The 20,779-nt window shown below is 35.3% G+C and overlaps 3 protein-coding genes across 6 annotated transcripts; 2 read left to right on the top strand and 1 right to left on the bottom strand.

The window, feature by feature from the left end:
• Positions 1–710: 710 nt before the first annotated feature.
• Positions 711–3,419, top strand: LOC113693698 (serine carboxypeptidase 1-like). Its single transcript, XM_027212309.2, has 8 exons — positions 711–1,118; positions 1,445–1,552; positions 1,646–1,917; positions 2,005–2,247; positions 2,351–2,469; positions 2,573–2,668; positions 2,784–2,889; positions 3,012–3,419. The coding sequence occupies exons 1-8, from the start codon at positions 752–754 to the stop codon at positions 3,153–3,155; spliced, it is 1,455 nt and encodes a 484-aa protein (XP_027068110.2). The 5' UTR covers positions 711–751; the 3' UTR covers positions 3,156–3,419.
• Positions 3,420–5,751: 2,332 nt separating this feature from the next.
• LOC113702802 (uncharacterized) lies at positions 5,752–10,656 on the bottom strand. 2 transcript variants are annotated; one of them, XM_027223951.2, is made up of 7 exons: positions 10,308–10,656; positions 9,739–9,867; positions 9,227–9,363; positions 9,014–9,116; positions 7,673–7,895; positions 6,169–6,228; positions 5,752–5,989 (listed from the first exon to the last, which is right to left on the bottom strand). In XM_027223951.2, exons 3-7 carry the CDS (start codon positions 9,326–9,328, stop codon positions 5,983–5,985), a joined length of 495 nt encoding a protein of 164 aa, XP_027079752.1. In that variant the 5' UTR covers positions 9,329–9,363; positions 9,739–9,867; positions 10,308–10,656; the 3' UTR covers positions 5,752–5,982. The 2 variants fall into 2 exon arrangements, with proteins under 2 accessions (XP_027079752.1, XP_027079759.1); XM_027223958.2 differs by having other exon boundaries at positions 9,739–9,872; positions 10,308–10,446.
• Positions 10,657–14,140: 3,484 nt separating this feature from the next.
• Positions 14,141–20,504, top strand: LOC113702819 (uncharacterized). 3 transcript variants are annotated; one of them, XM_027223975.2, is made up of 9 exons: positions 14,169–14,305; positions 14,495–14,561; positions 15,772–15,872; positions 17,315–17,428; positions 17,513–17,791; positions 17,938–18,051; positions 18,769–18,841; positions 18,952–19,017; positions 20,210–20,504. In XM_027223975.2, the coding sequence occupies exons 3-8, from the start codon at positions 15,810–15,812 to the stop codon at positions 18,987–18,989; spliced, it is 681 nt and encodes a 226-aa protein (XP_027079776.1). In that variant the 5' UTR covers positions 14,169–14,305; positions 14,495–14,561; positions 15,772–15,809; the 3' UTR covers positions 18,990–19,017; positions 20,210–20,504. The 3 variants fall into 3 exon arrangements, with proteins under 3 accessions (XP_027079768.1, XP_027079776.1, XP_027079785.1); XM_027223984.2 differs by having other exon boundaries at positions 14,495–14,523; positions 20,210–20,379; XM_027223967.2 differs by lacking the exon at positions 14,495–14,561 and having other exon boundaries at positions 14,141–14,305.
• Positions 20,505–20,779: the final 275 nt, after the last annotated feature.

A 20,779-nucleotide genomic window follows, 5' to 3' on the forward strand; every position in this document is an offset into this window, starting at 1 on the left:
TCTACAAGAGGCTAATCTTACAAAAAGAATTTCTTTTTTTACTTAAACAAAAGTTATGCTAGGGACTAATGAGAAACCAAGTTTTGTATGTAACTTATTTTAAAAAAAAAAAAAATTCTTCAATTTTCAAGAAGAGAAAATAGCAAAAATAGTCACAACACTGTTTGAAATTTTCTGTTTTGGTTATTAAATATTTTTATATGGCCAGAGTGATCATTTTAGTAGTAAAACAATGTATTTTTTTTTGGTCAAATAAAAAGTTTAGGGACTGAAATAGAGAATAAATAGTTAGTAACAATTTCTGGTGTTCAATAAATGAAAAACCATCTTTTGTTCTACTATTCGAAAAAATTTTAAAAAAAATAATAAAGCCAAAATTCGTCTGGCTTCAAATTCGTTTGGGATTTATTGAGCTCCAAATTCGTGTGGGATAGATCGATTCATCGTAATTGTCTGCCTATTTGACACCTCCAATGTCATGATCTTCTTTTTTAGTAATCTCTTTTGTAGATGTCAATAACCTTTCTTGGGTCGACATATTTAAAATCAAATAAAGTTACACTAATGGAATGAGACAGTTTTCATACGATGAAAACAAACCAAGGAAATGCCATATGATTGTGAATGTGACGAGAACAAGAAGAAAGAAGGACGATAAATTCGACATTTCTTCTTCAGAGCTACCTATAAAACACAAACGTTAATTGCATTGGTGAAAACAAAATCAGGATTCTAATTTTACGCCTAAAGGATGAAAGGTGCATTAGTGTTACCTCTTCTCATTCTTGTATGCTTAGTGGCATCTGTGCAATGTTTTGCAGGAAAAAAGCATGACCCTCTTTTGAAGCACCTCAAGGCTCGAAGAAGCTCGAAAAGATCAGTGAATTATGTGACTGAGGAATTGGGAGATGAGTATTCGCCAGTTTATGTTGGCCCTCAAGAAGGGTTGAAGGAAGCTGACAGGATCACAACATTGCCAGGACAGCCAAATGCAGTAAATTTTGATCAGTATTCAGGGTATGTCACAGTTGATCCTAAAGCTGGTCGAGCTCTCTTTTACTATTTTGCCGAATCCCAAAACTCTTCGGCCAAGCCTCTGGTTTTGTGGCTAAATGGAGGTAGGTATTTCTATTTGAAATTTTGTGATCAGCATTCTGTAGAGAGGCTATTGTTCGAAGAATAGTAGTTAAGGTGACAAACGTCTGTAACCTTTCAAAGTTGCACACGAATATAACACTCTCTTCAATGTTATATCATTTTGGATTTTAAATAATTGAGAAAGTATCTACAAATCTAGGATTAGAAATACCTAAAAGATAGGAATAAAGAGATAGGATAATGACAGAGATTTAAGAAAAAAAAAATAGTGATTGAGAGTAGTCTGTCATCTTCGTGTTTTCCTTGTTTGAAAGAACGTTTTTATGCATGCTTGAACCGAAAACAGGACCTGGATGCTCCTCAATTGGAGCTGGAGCAATGACTGAATTGGGACCTTTCCGAGTTAATAAGGATGGGAGCACCCTCTGGCTTAATCCATATGCCTGGAACACTGGTAAAAATCTGATCAATTAATTGCAGAGTAATCGTCATCAAAATTTTGAGAAATTCACAATTAACTCCACCAGTTTTGTGTCCTTCAATGTAGTGGCAAACGTACTCTTCTTGGAATCTCCAGCTGGTGTTGGATTTTCTTACTCCAATACATCCTCAGATTACATTACCGGAGATACAAAAACTGCAGCAGATTCCTATACATTTCTAGTCAACTGGCTAGAAAGGTTCCCTGAGTACAAAACCAGAGACTTCTTGATAACCGGAGAAAGCTACGCTGGTCATTACGTGCCTCAGCTTGCTCAACTCATTCTCCATAACAATAAGATAACGAACCAAACTGTCATTAACTTGAAAGGAATTGCTGTAAGTTTTTTCTTTTTTGAACTTTCAACAGTTTGACGGGCTTCTTTTCACACCGAATGGTGGTTAAATATCGTCCATGATTTTCAGATTGGGAATCCATACGTTGATATTGAAACACAAGGCAGTGGGACTTATGATTATTACTGGACCCATGCTCTGATATCTGATGAAATTCATCAGGGTATATTTTCCAATTGCAATTTTTCTTCAGGAAATACATCAGATGCTTGTCAGACATACGAAGACCAAGCAGATTCAGCTATAGGCAATATTGATGATTACAATATCTATGCTCCCTTGTGTTCTTCTTCTTCAAATACTCCTACTACGGTAAGATTTCGTTATCGATTGTAAAATCCATTGACTTGGTTTTCCATATCCCTGATGGACAAATCAACTCTGACATGGTTTTCTTACCCCTTTGATTAAGTAGATATCAGAGTTTGATCCTTGCTCGGATCATTATGTATACACTTATCTAAATACTCCTCAAGTGCAAAAGTCACTTCATGCTAACACCACTGTCATCCCAGGACCATGGGATTCCTGCAAGTAAGCATTGCATTATTCAAAATCTGATAGACGCATAATTTTTACATTACACTTCCTATGTGATTTAACTAATTGTCTTCTTGTAATCTGCATGTTCAAACAGTGACTACATACACCTTAATTGGGATGATGAACCAGATACAGTTTTACCTACCATCAAGGAATTGACTGAGAGTGGCATTAGCGTTTGGATCTATAGGTACTAATGTCACAAGTTTGTGCAAAAGCAAAATTATGAAAGAGTATGAATTTTTTATGCATCTGCCTTGTGTTAGTGATTTGTGAATTGAGGCTTAGAACTTTTTGAATTGCAGTGGAGACACAGATAGTGTATGTTCTGTAACAACAACTAAGTATGCCTTAAACAAACTCGGATTATCGGTGAAAAATCCTTGGTATGCTTGGTACACCCAAGGCGAGGTAAGAAAAAATCAAGATTTAAGACCATACTTAAGATTTGTTTAATTAGATCAATTCCAGCTGAAAACCAGATTGCATTTAGATAATCATGAATGGTTTTAACTTCATTTCTGTCCTCTCAGGTTGGTGGTTATGCAGTGGAATATGAAAACCTGACCTTTGTGACAGTGAGGGGAGCTGGACATTTTGTTCCTAGCTATCAGCCTTCTCGTGCACTCACTTTATTCTCATCCTTCTTGGCCGGAAAGCTTCCACCTTCCAACTAGAACTATACCAGAATCTGGTGTATGAATTGGCAAAGCTTCTGCTTCCACCCCAAAATTTTTCATGTTACACCGATCAGTTGTGTCTTTTTTGTTCAATCCGGATTTGTTAATCCTCGATTATCATTTCCATCTGTAACTGTTGAAGTCAATAATCATTATGATGGAAAAGTTTGCTTCTTGACCTAATAAGTATGTTGAGAAAGGTTTTATGCTATGTTTTAACCATCGAATCTTTGTTTGATACAATTTATTTTTTATTTTTTACGTTTCTTCTACAATTATTGAAGCTAATGATCAATGTCACCAAGAAATTTTCTTTCAAATTTTATTCTCACCCTGCATGACTATGTTAAGAAAATTTATTTGATGAATCTAATTGCCTTTTAGCATTTACTTCAAATGGTATGTTCATCCAAGAAGGCATACTATTCCTGTAAACAACGTAAGTTAACTACTTCCAAAGAAAAACTCAAGAAATTACTCGTAATTTCTAAAAAGCAAACAAGTTTATCGATTTTTACTCAAAATTAGGAATCAAAGAAACAAGGGAAATCATCAAGCTATCGCGCTTTCCACAGTTTAGCTCGGCAATGAGAATGCCAAAGAGAAAAGACTAGTGCCTCAAAGATGCAAGGTTCTTCATTAACATATCCTCCACTAGCTGCATATACCTGGAGTTTCATGCACTCTAGCAACATCAAGTTTCCAAGTTTTTCAAAGCACTGCCTTTCAAATTAAGCCAAGCTCTATTAAGTTGTCTTGTGGCTGTTAATTGGTTAAGGCATCGCCCTTTTTCTCTTGGCTTTTCTCTTGGTGATAGAACTGATGAAAACAGACACAAGATCCAAAACACAGTTAGATGCTTAGTACAATTTCTAAACTTATGAATTGGTGGAACTTGGAAACCAAAATTGATCCAAAACGGACTATTAATTGGATTTCTACAAGAACTATTGATGAATATGCTCATGGTGTTAATGATTGGACTCCGATGGAATACAAGGTGTGACAGCAACATGGAATTTAAAGCATTTAACTCGTAATTATTATATTCATAGAGATACGACAAATTTAACAAATAATATTTAGGGTTAAATGCGGTATACCCCTATAGCTTCTTTTGGTTAAAATACTTGGCTTATGCAGTGTGTAGGAGCATAGAGGACTTTCCAATCATCAATTGTTTAATGTTATCCATCAAACATGAGGATGAATATGGGCAATGCAACCAAGAAGACAACATATATTCGAGAAAATAATATGACACCTTTTATGTAATATCAATAATTACAATTAGACATTTTTTATTTGTTCATTGCATTTTAGTATGTAATACAATTTAAAAATTCAAAATCCATGAATGCCTCTTTTATTTGTTCATTTGCATTTTAGTAAAGACTTTCGTTTTTCAGTAATGAATTTTCATTGTGGCATGGGGTTTATCTATGATTCTTTTTACATCTTTTTGTGGCAACAGAATGTGGCCACCTTGATGCATTATCCTATTCGAACAGCTTCAAGTCAAACGATAAAGATCCTTCTTTTGTATAACATGGACATAAACCTCCAGGACAATGTATGGCTAATGTTCCCTACTTATGGCTCTTGCTATGTTTTATTCAGTTTTTATAAATTTGGATTGATATTGCTATCTTTCCTTTCAGGATTCAGTCTCGCAGAACAGATGTGGTGACTGGTGAGGCTGTTATTGATCAGGGGAGCTGACAAGACCTTAAGCAACAAGGCATGACCAAGTTGTTAGAATCTTGAAGGTACACTTTTATCTGTTTTGTTATGTTTTCTGGTCCAACTTGATTGGTTTTTTTTTTTATGTGGATTTTCATAGACGTATCATCCACCTGAATGGTGATCTTTATTTAGGTCTAATTGATGAGACAATGCTTATTTCTTTCTTAATGATTGTGCTGGTTTTGTCCCCCACTGACCAATTGACGTACATAAACAATTTGCAGTTGTATGAATAAATAAAGTGACACATGCTCTCACTGACCTGACCAGAATGTTGCCACTAGATTGATAACCATCCCATTCGCTCCAGCCCCTTTTAGGTGTTCTTGGAACAATTTTACCTTATCATCTGTAAGAGGTCTACTTTAATGACATGGAAATCATGAATGTCATTGACCTGAAGGGTTGTTTTTCCTTTACAGGACTTGGTTATTGTTTGTGTGTGAATTATGTAAGTTGCTTATGTCTTTTGTATGAGGCAAAATTTTACTAATTTACCATTGCAGGATGGTTTAACTCTTCTTGACCTTTGCCTGTATTATGGACTAGAAATGAGTTCTCAATCTATCAGCTTCCCCACGATTTCGAGCTTCAAAGTTAAGGTTCCATTTTGGATTGCATTTTTCTTCAAAACTTGTTAGTGTAGAGCACATTGATGGAAGGGGTATGAGTGCTAAAATGATTATTGGAATGTACGTTACAAGAATTTTTTGCGAAAATTTTTCCACAAGTTCTTGCACGTAGGATTTCTTTTGTGCATTTATCCCACAGCTGCTCCAATTGGGATGAAGACATCAGTTGGATTCATTCGGTAATTATTATGTTGTAAATCTATAAAAACCAACACTTTTGCCTTGAAATTTCATCCATTCTTTCATTTTTCAAATCTCATGCCTTTCTTTAGTAATAGACAGGGGGTGGGGAGGCGGATTCGGCGAGCACTTTTGGACAATTCACACTTTACTGTGGGTATGCCGTACTATAAACATCATTTTACTTGAAAGAGGCCACATGAGCAAGCTCAAATATACTTCGATGATCCTTTCTCTGCAGCTCTATGCCTTTTTGTGGGAGTCCTCTAAGACCTGTACAAGTGAAACACCTTTTAGTTTAAGATGGTCTTCGCGAATTTAGAGATAGAGAGAGAGAGAGAGAGAGAGAGAGAGAGAGAGAGAGAGAGAGAGAGAGAGAGAGAGTGTGTGTGTGTGTGTGTGTGTGTGTGTGTGTGCATATGTATGTGTGTGTAAAACAAGTTTAGTCCTACTCTGGCAGCCATTTCTTTGCAAGTCTACGCTTTTTTGTGGGCAACTCATCCTCGCAAGACCTGTACAAGTGAACAACCAGTTGGCTTAATGTAGGCTTCGTGAATTTGAAGAGAGAGAGAGAGAGAATGTGTGTGTGTGTATTTTTGTATTTATAACAAATAAGAATTTGAGAAGGAAACAACAAAGTTATGCTTGAAAACAGGTAACAAAACTATATATTAACATACTTTGGACTTAGCATATGAAATGTAAGACCTATTACAGGAATATATACAGATATGTATAACAAAGAAGAATTTGAAAGGGAAACATCAAAGTTTGAGAACAGGTAACAAAAATGTATCCCAGCATACTTGGACTTAGCACATGAAATGTAAGACCTGCTACGGAAATATATAGATAAGTAAATGATTTGTGCTAGCATCAACTGATGTCATTGGTAGTCCAACTCAAATCACAAAATTTCAGCTAGAATTGATCAGAGATTGGAAAGGAGGACTAGGCAAACATGTACATCGAAGAGAGAGGACAGATATGCTTGCAACTAGTTGCAGTGATTTGGCGGTAAAAATAGGTTACTAAGTATATCAGCAGCAGTTAGAATTTCTGGTTCCAGTGCAGCTCAATCTTCCAAGTCTTTCTTTCATGAAGGAAATTTCCGATTTTTGAAGAGTTCATCAGCCCAAAATGAAACTTTTCCTAGTCCAATGTTATTGACTAACCAGGAAATGTTCACTCTACAAATAAATGAGGGAGGATCCTCAATTACCTTAACTCAGAACTCATGGAACAAACAAAAGAAATAAAATACATAATAAGTAAGGGTTCTTCAGCAAGTAATCACATCATCCACGAACTGCAATTCAGGAAGCAAATAAGAGCCAAAGCAAGGAAAACATTCTAAGATGGTTCCAAGCATCGTGCTGAGAAGTGTTAACAGGGACTGATCTTATCCAACTAGGTAATGCATTATATTTTATTCCTTAATTGAAAGCCAGTGTCAATTCAAAACCAGTAAAAGGTAACGGAAAAATTAATCCATTCAAGCATGGGAAGTATTGAGTCTACCTAAACTAAAGAAAACTATATTTGTCAATAATGATAACACAAAGAAGTCATAAAGGTTTAACCAGCTTAGAGTAATATGATGTTTAACAGAAGCCTGCTTCAATAGCAAACATGATCATCATTTACTTAGCAAGTGAGACCAAAAATTTTAGCATGATGATTTCTTTTTGCCAATTTGCTAATGTTTGTATGAATACATCATAAAACCCACAGGTCTCATTTGACGATAGAATAAAAGTCACCACTGGATTTTCTCACATCCAATAGCTGTTTTGCAGATAAACTTTTACTGAAACAAGTTGTTCATAATTTTTTGTTAGCTGCACCCAAAGAAACATGTCCAATTGCATAATTGTTCAGAAGTGGGGTAAACTCACAGAAGCTACAGGCATATGATTAAAAAACAAGCAGAAACACTATTCAGCTTGCCCTTACTTTTCTGCTGCTCTGCTACTCCTATCTTTTTCCTGAGTTGGTACTTCACTTTTTTTAGGGCAAATGTATTCCTCCAATTCTTCTATGCTCATTGAGGAGAAACTGTCACTGACATGAAGCCTGGATAAATTGCATTCATCTAAAAGCTTTGAACCTTCTGCAGGGTCAGAGCTGGCTGATAAATCCTCAAGTTGTTCTTTAAGATGCTCCATCATTGTAAAACCTACACAATTGCTCTTGTCCAATCATCATTTAACTTAATAAAAATAAAAGTCATCAAATCTGTATTCAGGTTAAACAAAGAAATGAACCCAGGTGTCATTGACTTAACATTTGGGGACGTGGACCCTTATACTCAAATGTGAGGCTTTAAAAACATGCAGGAAAGCAAGCTTTCAGGTCATGCACATTGAAGTAACAAACAAACACGTATCTAACAACATAATTAAGGATTATGTAGTATAATGTTACAGTATGAAGCAAATAGAGTCAATACATACCATGGCATAAAATTACAAGAAAACAGCTCTATACTTTTACAAACTAAGTATTTCTTAAATTTGGGGGAAAAATGCCATCTAGGAGTTTGATACTGACTTGTGATATACTGATTCGAAGAAGATAAAGTATGTACTCCCTATATTGACTGATTTCATGCTTTTATTAACAAAAGTAATTACTCAATTTAAAGTTCTCAAGTAACCTAATTTCTTGTGCTACCAAAAAGTGTTGCATTTAAGCAGTACTAAGGGCATAGAAGACTTTCCAAACTTCAATTTCTTAAGATTATCCAACAGTCTAAAAGGATGGTTATGGCCAATGCAACCAAATAGACAACTTACATTCAAGTCAATACTACAGATATCCTTTAGAACAACTACTAACGTACATGGTACAAGTTCAACCTTGCATTTACAGGTAAATTATGTTAGTTATGACCAAGAACTGAAGGAAAACTGTATCGATGATGATGAAAGAAAGTCAATCCTCAATTCTCTAAGGTTATCCAACAGTCTATGAGGATAATTATGGGAAATGCAACCATACACAACATAAATTCAAGACAACAACATCCATATGCTTTAGAAAGACTATAATGCACTGGTTACAACTTCAACCTTGCATTTACAAGTAAATTATATTAGTTACGATTAAAAGAATGAAGATAAACTTTAGGAATGATGTTTGAAAGCAGGTGCATGGACCTACTTAATACATATAGGCTCTTTTACAAGGTTTAAATATAATACAAAAGAAATCATGCTCATGTCATAAATCTAAAGAAGTGTAAAGGTAACAAAAGCAGATGAATATTTCAAGGAAATGACAAGCAAGACATACTAAGGTGTCGGAGCTTTTTCAAGTCAAACTCCTTGGCCAAAGATGGATGGCCAATTACTTTTGCTCGCCGCATAGCCAGCATTTTTAAGGCAATCAACATATCCTACCAAACGAAAATCTGTCGTTACAAATAATGAACATTGAACCATAAAGAAAAGGATTGCAATGGTGCTGATTCAATTAGTTAGTGTACAGGGGGAAAGAAGAACTTACAAGTTCTGATTCAGATAAAGAACAAAGCCAACGGACATCTTCAATGTCATTATTCCCCAGCATATCACTAGTGCAAGTATCAACCTCTTTTCTTTTCCCCATAGAAAAAAGACAGTGATGTAGCAAAACTCAAGTATCTGCCAAGGTTTTGTACAAGGATCTTAAATTTTAGGATTAAAAATCACATGAAAAAAAAAAACTCCTTTCTGATATCTTAAGTGAAATCATGCACGCCTACACAGGCACTATTATTTGTTTCAAATTCTTCACTAATTTCAGAAAATGTTCAATTCTGAAGTGACCCTTCAAGAGGAAACAGGAGGAAACAAGCATATTCTTCTTCTTTTTTTTCCTTCTTTAGCATTTTTTGCAAGTTGGAAATTCCAGATTAACAGAAAAAAAAAGTCCCTACTTTAGCCAATTGATACTCAAAAAATCACAAATTTCATAAGAATCCCCAGTGCCCCCACAGGTCATAACAAGAGAGGAAGTTTTTGGCTCGGGAGACTTACTGGTAGCGGCGGAGGCGATGTTTCAAGACTCAACTGCTGTCCAAAAGCAGCTTCAGAAGCAATAGGGCTAAGGTTTTTTTATGTCAGAGTAGGTTTGCCGGGTTTTTCCACTGCCTTTGCACCGAGAATCTGTACTACATGTGCATCAAACAATTAGAAAAACAACCCAAAAAACACAAGAAAATTTATATTCAACTTCAAAAAAAAACCCCAAAAAAAATTTTAAAAACAACCCACAAAAATTTCAAAAAACAAGTCAAAAAATTCAAAAAAACAACCCAAAAAACACATTATACCCAACTTCAGTTTCCAATCTTCGGTAACTGCTACTAAATGATACCCAAATTTATTTGAGCACCGGTAGCATCAAACTAAATGATAAAAGTAATACCGGAAGAGAGAAGCCAAAGCTATTCAACTCCAAAAAAAAAAAAAACCTATAATAGAAAGTTAGAAATAAACTGGAAGGCAGTGGAAATTTTCCTTCTGATCAATTCGCCAGACCCAAAAAAACCCAACAACCTTAGACAAAACTAAATTCCCCGAATTGCTGGAAATTCACGACAAACCTGTTTAATTAGAAGTTGTTGCTATTTCATCTGCTGTCATGTGAGCTTTGTTCTTGATTTGAGCCCTTTTTTTTCGCCTCTTTTGCTCTTATATGAATTTGATGTGAAGCGTAAAGTGATTTTTGGAGGGAGGTGGAGGAATTGGGCGACAGGGGGTTTTCATGGGGGTTTGCGATGGTAGAGGGGGCAAATACTTGTGTACGTCTGGTCTACTCTTCATCTGCAGACCGAACGGTGAACACACGCCACGTCATCAATGAGAATCAAAAGTCTTCAGACGCTAGAATTTTGTTCCTGCACCTCAGTTAAGCATGATTCTCTATTCCCCACTCCCCTTAACCTTTGGCTTTGCCAGATTTCGATCTCTTAGTAGGCAATTCTTCTCCTCCTTTATTTTTTTATACGCACATTTAGTTTAATTGATTGATTTTGGCAAATTGTTATCAGAATTCAACCATGCCAGTAGCACATGCTGGATGCTGATGGCCAACTAAATTTCAAAAGAGTAAAGATTAATTATTGTACTTTCGATCAATTAGTGCCTTTTAATTACATATAATGCCTACCAATGTACTGATATCTCAAACATTTGATATTAAGGTTCCGTTTGATAAAAATGAATTTGAATTCTGAAGTCTGAATTCTGAATTCTGAAATCTGAAATATGAAATCGGAAATCTGAATACTGAAACAATTAATTTGCTGAATTTTAAGCACTAAAAAGAAATATATGAATATCTAAATTTTAATGCTAAATCTTTTTATACTGTTTGATAAACATTTATAACTGAATGCTTAATAAGTTAAATTTGATAATTTTGCCCTTATATCTTTTCATCCAAAAAAAAAATAGAACATATGATTTAATTAACTAAAAATATTAGGTATGAAAATGACAATTTTTATTTTTAAATCAAATTATATAAAAGATGAATTATATTATATGAGAAGTATGGAGAAGAAGTGAAAGTTATTCAAAAGGGAGAAAAGAGAAAAAAAATCATTAGATAGAGAATATTAGGTTGTTTAATTATATAAGAATTTTGAACATAATTAATAAGCAAGGGTAAATTTGGTAGATAAGATAAGGTAGTTGAAGTAATTCTATTGATTCTTATCAGAATTAAGCATTTTGTTAGGATTCTTGTGTTGAAAAAAATACACACAAGTTCAACACTACTTAACAAGTTCAGCAAATGGATTTTAATTTATCAAACACTTGAAATATCTGAATATCTGAAAAAGTTCAGATTCAGCACTTTTTATGTTATCAAACAGATCGTAAAACTACAAAATTCTTTAAAAATAATAATATTGTATCCGATTGCATTTAAAGAGTGAGATAGAAAACCTAACAAAAAAAATAAAAAACCTGCATAGGATATTTTGGTCAAAAAAAAGAGTGCAAATTGAGGGTTAAATTGAAGTGGAAAGCAGACAATGACGAAGCCAGAATTTTTTTTCTAGAGGGGCCAAAATTTTCTTAATTATTATTTTCAAAATAATTTCCATCCATTTAAATACATGACATCTAAAAAAATTAAATAGTAATTTTAATTAGAAATATATATATATATATATACACACACACATAAACTCTAGAGGGACAGACAGTAACGGAGCCAGAATTTTTTTCTAGAGTGGCCAAAATTTTCTTAATATATTATGTTCAAAATAATTTTCATTCATTTAAATATATGACATGTAAACAAATCAAATATTAACTTTAATTAGAAATATATATACAAACTCTTATAATATAAATTAAAATTATAAAAAAAAAATTAGAAGAAGTAAAAGGCCCCTATCAGCCCCTTAGCTCCATCATTAAAGGCAGAGATCCAATGGCTGGAGTATTGAGGGTTGAATTGAACGCAAAGAAGAATCCTCCGATCCTTGGCTGAATTCTGAGGGCTCAGTGGAAAATTTGGGTAAAATACACGGAATCCCCTTATATTTTCACAAAAAGACACTTTACCCCCTATCGTTTAGAAACCTACACATAAATACCCTAAACTTCATAACTAAAGTGAAAATTGACCTATAACCGACTGAGTTACCGGTAACCTGATCGATTCAGAGTTAGAAGAGGCGGAGAAAGGCCAAAAACGAAAGAGATGGAGGGTGGTTCCAATAGTAATCCAAGTTCGGCAGCGTGGTCAGCACCTCAGCTTCCCACTAACCAAAAAATCAGACGCATGAGCTTTTATCCGGCAATGGGGGAATGGTTGCCTATGTTCTGTTTCCCGTGCGCTACAAGCTTTTATCCGGGGGATTACCCTTTTTAGATCTTGAAAGAGGGGGACATAAAGCCTTTACCTCTTGACAGAAAATCTGAAAGTACAGACACAAAGCCTATCTAGACGGAATAACCGTTTAGTAAGAGCAGGGAGCTCAGAAAAAGAACTGTAAACATTTAACTGTCGCTTATGAGCACCAATAGCAGCAAGTGAATCCGCAACCCCATTAGCTTCACGAAGACACGCAAGAAGGCAGATTCCTCTTAATTTCTCTAAATACAGGCCTTAATCCCATCGGCACAGGAAAACTTCCATTCAACATTCCCACTAGCATCATCGAATCAGCTTCAAAAACTAAGTCAGTGAAAAAACCAAACTACCGGCATAAGCAAAGCCCAAGTAAAAATGCCATAGCTTCAGCAACCAATGAATCCACAGCATTAAAGTGATCAGAAAATGCGAACACCAAATTGCCAAACTCATCTCTAATTACACCGTAGTATGGATTGCATCGCATACGATGGAATAGCAGAGATAACTGATTTGATGAATGTAGTTCTTCCTGCAAAAGACAGGCACTTGCTTTTCCACCCAGCAAGTCTCTTATTCACCTTCTCAACAAATTCTGGATAAGTACGACTTGTAACTTTGGAGTGAATTAAAGGCATGCCAAGATACTTGCCAAGATTTTGCGTACGGCTAACTCCCATATTATCACTAATTGTCTGGGTCAGATCGTTTGGAGTATTAGGGGAGCAGAAGAGCTTCGACTTTTCCAGATTGACCTTCTGACCAGACATCTCACAAAATTCCTGGAGAATATTTTTAAGTACCACTGCTTGATCTATACTAGCTTCAACAAAGAGTACAAGATCGTCTGCAAAGAAAAGATGAGAGATTTTCAGTCCTGATCTCAAGGCCTTGACCGGCCTCCATTTACCTTTCTTAATTGTCTCGCTAATCAAATGCCCCAATCTTTCCATAGACATGGCCTGAATGCAATTCATAATTAAAGTGATGAGGCCATGGGGAAACTTGCCATTTCTAAAGTCTGCCTCAGGAAACCCTAGCTGTTTCACCAACAATTTAGTATACAAATCCCTTGTTTTAGGGTTTTTTTTCTTATACTGGATGAACAAGAGAGAGGCTGTTCTTGATTCTCTCTCCCTCTCTATTATAAATGAGGGTATTTTGGGTATTCGACCTACAGCCGGTTAAGAAGTCAATTTCCACTTTAGTTATGAAGTTTAAGGTGTTTATGTGTAGGTTTCTAAACGATAGGGGGATAAAGTGTCTTTTCGCGAAACTATAAGGGAGTCCCATGTATTTTACCCGAAAAATTTTGACGGCTTTGCGTGGGAGAATTTCTTGTCTGACGTGGCAAGTTCTACGCTGCTTGGTCTTGGAGTGGGGCCATATACCAGGCCTACATAAGCTATTTATTTATTTATTTATTTACTTTTTATGTAAATCTTTCCTAATAATTATTGAACTTATGACTTGTCCAAAAATTAAATTTTAAATTTAAATTTTATATAATTATCGATTAATCAAGATGATGGTGTATACAGTGTAAAAAAAAGATTAATCCTTACTTTTTACCCCGTTCAAAAACCTCTGTCCCATTTTTCCTCGTATTTCTCAGGTTTCCCTTTCCCTCACAATAGGAGTAGATATAACCGCCGCCGCCGCCGCCGCCTCCTCCTCCTCTATCCCGGGAAGTCTACCCAGCCAAAAAAAGTCCAAATTTCTTCTGAGGTACTAAGTTTCTGATGAAATTTGTGAATGTTACTTGTAATTGGTTAAAGTTGTGGTTTTTTTGGGTTAAAGCTAGGAATTTTTTTTTGGGTTCTGTTCAATTTTTGTCGAATTTTCAACTTGAAAATAGGAAAGATAGAAAATGGAAGAAATGAAGCTTAACTCCTCCTGCGTTGTTCCCTTTTTTAGGCCATGTCAGAGTTGAACGAGTTCAAAAGGTATTGAATTTAACTGCTGATGATGAAAACAAATTAAGGTACCTGGTAAAGATAGTGTAAAAATTCTTTTTCCTTTTTAATTTGTGTGATTTTAGTTGGCAATTTTATGTCCATAAGTTGTTAAAGTAAAAGATTCATGACCCTGTCTTCAAGAGAATAGAAGCCAAACATCAAAAACAGCTTAGTATATGCTTATTTAGTTGAAAGTCCTCATGAAAAATAACTTAAAATGGGATATTGCAGTTGAATGAATTTTTATGTGGTTGTAATGAATAGAAGAGAAGTCAGGTGAAGTCGTCCCCGACTGGATATGGGAAATTGCTCTATCCTTTTGTCATTATAGTTAACATCTAGAGATATCCCTATTTGAGTCGCCAAGTTTATTGCAGTAAAAGTTGCATTAAACCTTCTACCAGCAAGCAGTTTGGATATCTCAGTGACTTAAAGATAAAAAAGATTCAGTAACTTATAATATTAGGCCATTTGGAAGATTTTGCTTTATATTTCTTGGGAATTGTAATTTGCTTATGGTAATTTAGAAGCTTTCAGTTTTTTTTTTCTTTTTTTTGTTCCTCTGTATTTTGCAATGAAATTGGGGACATTCTATGTTGTCTTCCTGTAATTAATAAGTGAGCGACGGCAAAAGCCCAAAAATTGTACGGTAATGTGAGTTGCAGATGAAGAAGGCTAGCCCGAAACAAAGAGGATGCCGATATAGTATAAACATGAGCCTACAATCTGTGACTTTCAGCTAAAACCTTGGCTACAACCTAAAACTTAAGCATGTATGCAAGCTGTCCTATGAAGATGGAGTTTTTGTACCTGCATTATGGGTTATCCTGTGATGATGGTGGTTGTTTACTTATTTATTTGTTGCCCAGATTGATGGCATTTACATATTGTCAATATTGTTGATATTTCTAGTAATCATAATGAGGTCATATTTAAGCTATATCCTTGAGTCCCAGCCCCCTATAAATATCTAAACTTGGCTGGATATATCTTTTAGAGCTAAGGGAAATTCCATTGCTATTCTTTTGATATTCATTAGAGGACATTTATCTTTTTATTACCTTCAGGAAATAATTTTACTTTTTTCCTGGTTGAAATGGGTTCACCCTTTAACATAATCAGTTTTCTATTATGTTTTTTGTAAGTAAATATCAGTTGCAGTTTTCAATAGTTGTTGCTGCTTTTTCTAATTTAAAACTTTTCACTTATGTTGTAACTCCCTCATTTTCACTGCAGATATAAGATAAACCTTTTATCTAGTGGCATCCATCCTAATGGAGACTGATGCGGATGCAAAACAAAGCTCTTTGGTTTTGATCAAGCAAGGTGCAGAGGCTGTAAGTCAAAAAAAAAATTCCACTTTTTATTCTATTTGATAAAAAAAAAGCGACCACCAAGATTGGCATCCTCAACATTGTAGTCCTCCTCGATAACCTACATGCTTCTTTCATCTAACGATAAAAAAAATGGAAAAAAAAAAAGAGCTTATAGTTTAGTCATTCCATGAACCAGATGATAAGTAGTTTATTTTGAAATTTCTGTATCAGTTGTCTTGCATCTTGTTTTCACTGCCACGACTACATTAGCAAAGATCATATATCTTTTGCTTGGTCTTGTTGTCTCAAGTCTTCATCTACTTAATGACTTCTCTTTTCTGTCTTCAGATAGAGCAGATTGGTTTTATTCTTGGATACATAGTTATTGGTATTTGAGTGCCTATTGTTGTCTATATATGGTGCTGATGCATTTGAAACATTGTTTGCTTCGCAGGATAATGAAATTTAGGTATTATGCATTAACACACACTTGTACTGTGCAATGAAAATTAAATAAAAACAAGTGTACCTGCTACATTCAAACTTGGATTGCTGTGTTAATTTTGGTTTTAATTGGGAGTTATTACTACATTTACTTGTGTGCAGTTTAGGTATAGAATAAAGTGAGATACTTTTCTGGGGGTCTGTGAAATGAAGTCAGATCTGTTACAGACTGTACAGTCAGGTCCTTGTGGTTTCAGTAACCAACCCCTTTGGTTACTGTAAAAGATGTAAAAATAGAATGAGCACAGGTTTTGCAAAAATCGACTGTAAAATAAGATGCAAAAGATGTAAAAATAGCTGTTACGAAGTAATTATTGGTGGGTCAAAGATGGCAAATAATAAAACAATCACCTCACACTGCTTGCTTCTTCTTCTGCCCTCCCCCTTACCCTAACAACTCCTTGGTGCCCCCTTTCGTTCCAGGTTTCTGGAGACAGGATGAATCCCTCTCTTTTTCTCCCAACCTTCCCTCTGTTTAGCCCACCCTGAATGTTACTCTTATTTCCAATCTTCTTCCTCTTCCACCTGAGGTTCCTCCTGCTGCTTGTCATGTAGTAGCCCTGATCTACAATGTGGGTTTCTTCAAATGTAAGTATGCTTTGAAGGTTAGAATGAGAAAGGTGCAAAGTAATAGGAAGAAGAAGTAGAATAAAGTGAAGCCTAGGAAATATACCTTTAAGATTGAGGAAGCAGACTATAGGGGAGAAAGGTTTTGGGACATATCTTAAAGCTGAATATTGTATTTGCAAAGTCACTTCTTAAAATGAGGTTTACATAATATTTATCGATGCAAAAATCACTGAACTGTGAAAGTGGATGAAAAGTGTAGTAGCTAGCTATGAAACCTTTGAGTTCAGGTTCTTTGATAGAGAAAACTAAGCATCTAATATACTACACCAACATGTCTCTACCTTATTCCTTCCTTTATCATTCTTCTAACGTCGCACTTCCTACTGCAGAGGGTATTTGAGTCAGCATTTGTGGGTAGGAGGTCTATTATAAAAGAACGCTTTTCAAAGAAATATAGGCATCCATCCCTGGACTCAAAACTCACTCTCAAACGCTTAAATGCGGTGAGTATAGCTAGATGGAACTGCTCTCTTCTGCTCCAGTGGATCATATGGCTTTTTGCTTAACTCTTGTAACTGATGAAGCAGGAGGCTAGGTGCATGACAAAAGCAAGACGACTTGGGGTTTCTACACCAGTGCTTTATGCTGTGGACCCTGTGCTGCATTCCCTAACTTTTGAATATGTTGAAGGTCCCTCGGTCAAAGAGATATTTCTTGACTTTGGAGAGCAAGGTATTGTTGAAGAAAGGATGGATGATATTACAAAACAGATTGGTGATGCAATTGGAAAACTGCATGATGGTGGCCTCATACATGGTGATTTGACAACATCTAACATGTTAGTTCAAAGTGGCTCCAATCAGCTCGTAAGTGGTATCCTGTTTAGTGTTTTTCTGGCACTTTTGCAGACTTTTGATGATATATTTGCCAAATCATGTTTATTCATCTTCCTTTTTGGATATAAATGTTGTAATATTATTTTAAATATTTTAAATATTATTTTCTCTGCCAGGTACTAATTGACTTTGGTCTAAGCTTTACGTCAACACTTCCAGAAGATAAAGCAGTTGATCTATACGTACTTGAACGAGCATTACTCTCCATGCACTCTTCTTGTGGAAATGTAGTAAGTAATATTCTTGTCTTATTAGTAAACAATATATTTTGGTTAGGATAATTTGATATTTAGACAAATTATCAAATATGCGAAAGCAGACCTTTTTTTCTTTTTCTTGGGAGTTTGGTATGCATGCCATTATTATATGCATATTTTTGTAAAATAAATAAAATAACAACAGTTGAAATACTTTGAAAACCTTGTTTGAGTGCTTCAAGAGAGTAACCTTTTCAGTACTTTGATTTCTGTAGAGTATTTATAGTGCTCAATTGTGTGTTGACCTTTTTATTCTTTCCCTAGGCTTTGCATGAAGCATCAGCTTAGGGTCAAACTTGCTGTACTGAAAGTTTAGCATTTCCATTATCATATCAGCTATTTGCAATATATGGTGCTTGTACACGCGCTCTCTCCAAAATTTAATAGTTTTCATTAGCAACCTCTTGTTGGGTCGCTATGTTCTTTATTCTGGATATTGTATAGGTAGAACATTTGTTGAAGGAAGCTTTTACCATACAATGAGTGGTATATGTATTTTGCATGCAAGACCAACACCTGTAAATGGCTGTAGAATTATATTAGCATTTTCATACTCATGTCTGCATAATATGGTTGTACTGCATAAGCTGGTTTTTATCATAGTTCTTTTGAAATTGTTTAGGTATCTATTGTTGAGTGAAATCCATGTAAAGTTGCAATTAATCAATTTGTGTTGTACACATTGCACAGATGGATCGAATTCTTGCTGCATATAAGAAGTCCTCAAAGCAATGGTCTTCAACCCTTAATAAGCTAGCTCAAGGTGCAGAGCTCCACTTTGATAATTAATCCTATATTTTGAAGAAATTACTGTAGCAGGTTTTTATTTTAATTTTGCTTGATGTCCTTTTGCTGATTTGTAACTTATTTCAGTACGACAAAGGGGGAGGAAGCGGACGATGGTTGGTTAAGCTGCTGCAGCTCTCTGTTTACATTAAGGTAAAAATACAAAGATTGCGAGCTTATATCCAATGCTAACAAGAGGAAACTATGTTGTCGGACCACAGATTTAGCACTGAAGAATTTGTTAGTAGTTAATACTAGTTTTTATGCAGTTTTCATCACTTTGTTACATGCTTCTTCTCTTTTAGAAGGACAGACAGCTTCTCCTCGCCTCCCAACAACTTCGAATTCTTCATGGCTTTCCCTCTCTGGCAGCCTGCAAACCTCTCTGTCTACCTCCACTCTCACATATATGATCATGTAACACTCTCTAAACCAACATATTTCCCAGACCCACCTTTAAAGACCATCTGCCCATTTTGACCAATACCCCTTTAATGACCCTAAGCACCCACACTCCAAAAGGACCTCAGACGTGACTCCATACTGCAATCCCTTTAAGTCTCCACATTATTGTTTGATTTGCTTCATTTATTGGATTAGCAGTTTTTTAAGATAAGAGAAAGAAAACATCTCAGATCTCCCTCCTCCCCTCTCTCTCTCTCTCTCTCTCTCTCTCTCTCTCTCTGAGAGCTTCCTTCCTGTAATTGCAGTATAACTTTGAAGATTTTTCTGTTTTCTCACATAAAAAGAGTCTGAAAAGTTCATTTGGTTAAATTGTTAAAATCTTACTTTATTAACTTACTTTAAGTCTATTAGATGTCAAGCAAGCATCTAGCATTTTGGATTCTTTTTTGTGAAAATATAAACTAAACATAAAAGGACATAGAATATCATTGCATATATAATACGCATTCTTGAGTTTCAGCAGAACTACTGTTGCTGCTGATAAGATAGGATATTTAAGCTGTAGCAGAATTGTTAATGCTTTTCTTTTATAATTCCCATTCTTCTCTTTTGTTTTTTCTTTTTAGTTACTCAGTTGTTTGAAACTTAAATGTTTGCTTTCCCATTTTTGGACATCGAATCTCAGCTAAGGCCCTAAGGACCTCTTTCCCTAGCACTCAGCAGAATCAAAGGTTCCAAAGGCCTTTTTCTTACATTCTGTCACATAGGGAATGATCTGTTTGGATCATTTTAAGATACAACGCCATAGCAATATTATGTTATTGTTAGACACTATTGGTGGTTTAGAATTTTAAAGTCAGATTTCTGATATATTGCCTTTGGCCTCCTCCCTCCCAATTGTAGTGTTCTCGGGATAGTCACAAGTACATTGTGTATGCAGGTAAACAGCTTTAAAGATGGAAGGACTTTGGTTGATCGTAATGTGCATGAGGAGTTATGCTTTGCTTCACCCACGTCTGTGATTGTTTTGAAGATACTGCTAATATTTTAAGTTCTTCAAATTGTTGACGCGAACTGATATCTTAAATTGTTCTTTGTGCTATAAGAAAATATAGCAGCAGTATTCGCACTTAGCTGTATACCGGAAGGAGTAGGCACCATTAAAAGGGATGCTGGGGTCTTCGGTTTCTATTTATGAAGAATGTGATCAGATGAATGTAATCTAATTTGGTTTCCTTCTTGTTTTCTGGTGGATGATTCTGCTTTTTCTTCTAATGTATGGTCCAGTTTGCTCAAAAGTGCCAATGGCTGGATTTTTTTCACTTATGTCAGTGTTCTGAACCAAGTTGAGGTAAAATCTCCAGTCTTCACAAAATTTGTTTCGCTTAGGACTTCTACAGCTCTACTTTTACTGCTGGAGGGGCTATCCTTGTGACTAAAAATGAGATCTACACTTGATCAGGGAATTGTGAAACCAAGATCATTTGTTCTTCAAAACATTAAAGAAAAG

This window comes from Coffea arabica, chromosome 1e (genome assembly GCF_036785885.1).
Source record: "Coffea arabica cultivar ET-39 chromosome 1e, Coffea Arabica ET-39 HiFi, whole genome shotgun sequence".
NCBI lineage: Eukaryota > Viridiplantae > Streptophyta > Magnoliopsida > Gentianales > Rubiaceae > Coffea > Coffea arabica.

Coding starts and splice junctions, on each gene's coding strand:
- LOC113693698 (XM_027212309.2), top strand. CDS start 752: ATGAAAGGTGCATTAGTGTTACCTCTTCTCATTCTTGTATGCTTAGTG. Junction 2,470..2,572: donor GGACCATGGGATTCCTGCAA/GTAAGCATTGCA, acceptor ATGTTCAAACAG/TGACTACATACACCTTAATT. Junction 2,669..2,783: donor ATTAGCGTTTGGATCTATAG/GTACTAATGTCA, acceptor TTTGAATTGCAG/TGGAGACACAGATAGTGTAT.
- LOC113702802 (XM_027223951.2), bottom strand. CDS start 9,328: ATGGGGAAAAGAAAAGAGGTTGATACTTGCACTAGTGATATGCTGGGG. Junction 7,896..9,013: donor GAAAAAGCTCCGACACCTTA/GTATGTCTTGCT, acceptor GCAATTGTGTAG/GTTTTACAATGATGGAGCAT. Junction 6,229..7,672: donor AGTAGCAGAGCAGCAGAAAA/GTAAGGGCAAGC, acceptor TCACTTGTACAG/GTCTTGCGAGGATGAGTTGC.
- LOC113702819 (XM_027223967.2), top strand. CDS start 15,810: ATGGAGACTGATGCGGATGCAAAACAAAGCTCTTTGGTTTTGATCAAG. Junction 18,052..18,768: donor ACTCTTCTTGTGGAAATGTA/GTAAGTAATATT, acceptor CACATTGCACAG/ATGGATCGAATTCTTGCTGC. Junction 18,842..18,951: donor CCTTAATAAGCTAGCTCAAG/GTGCAGAGCTCC, acceptor AACTTATTTCAG/TACGACAAAGGGGGAGGAAG.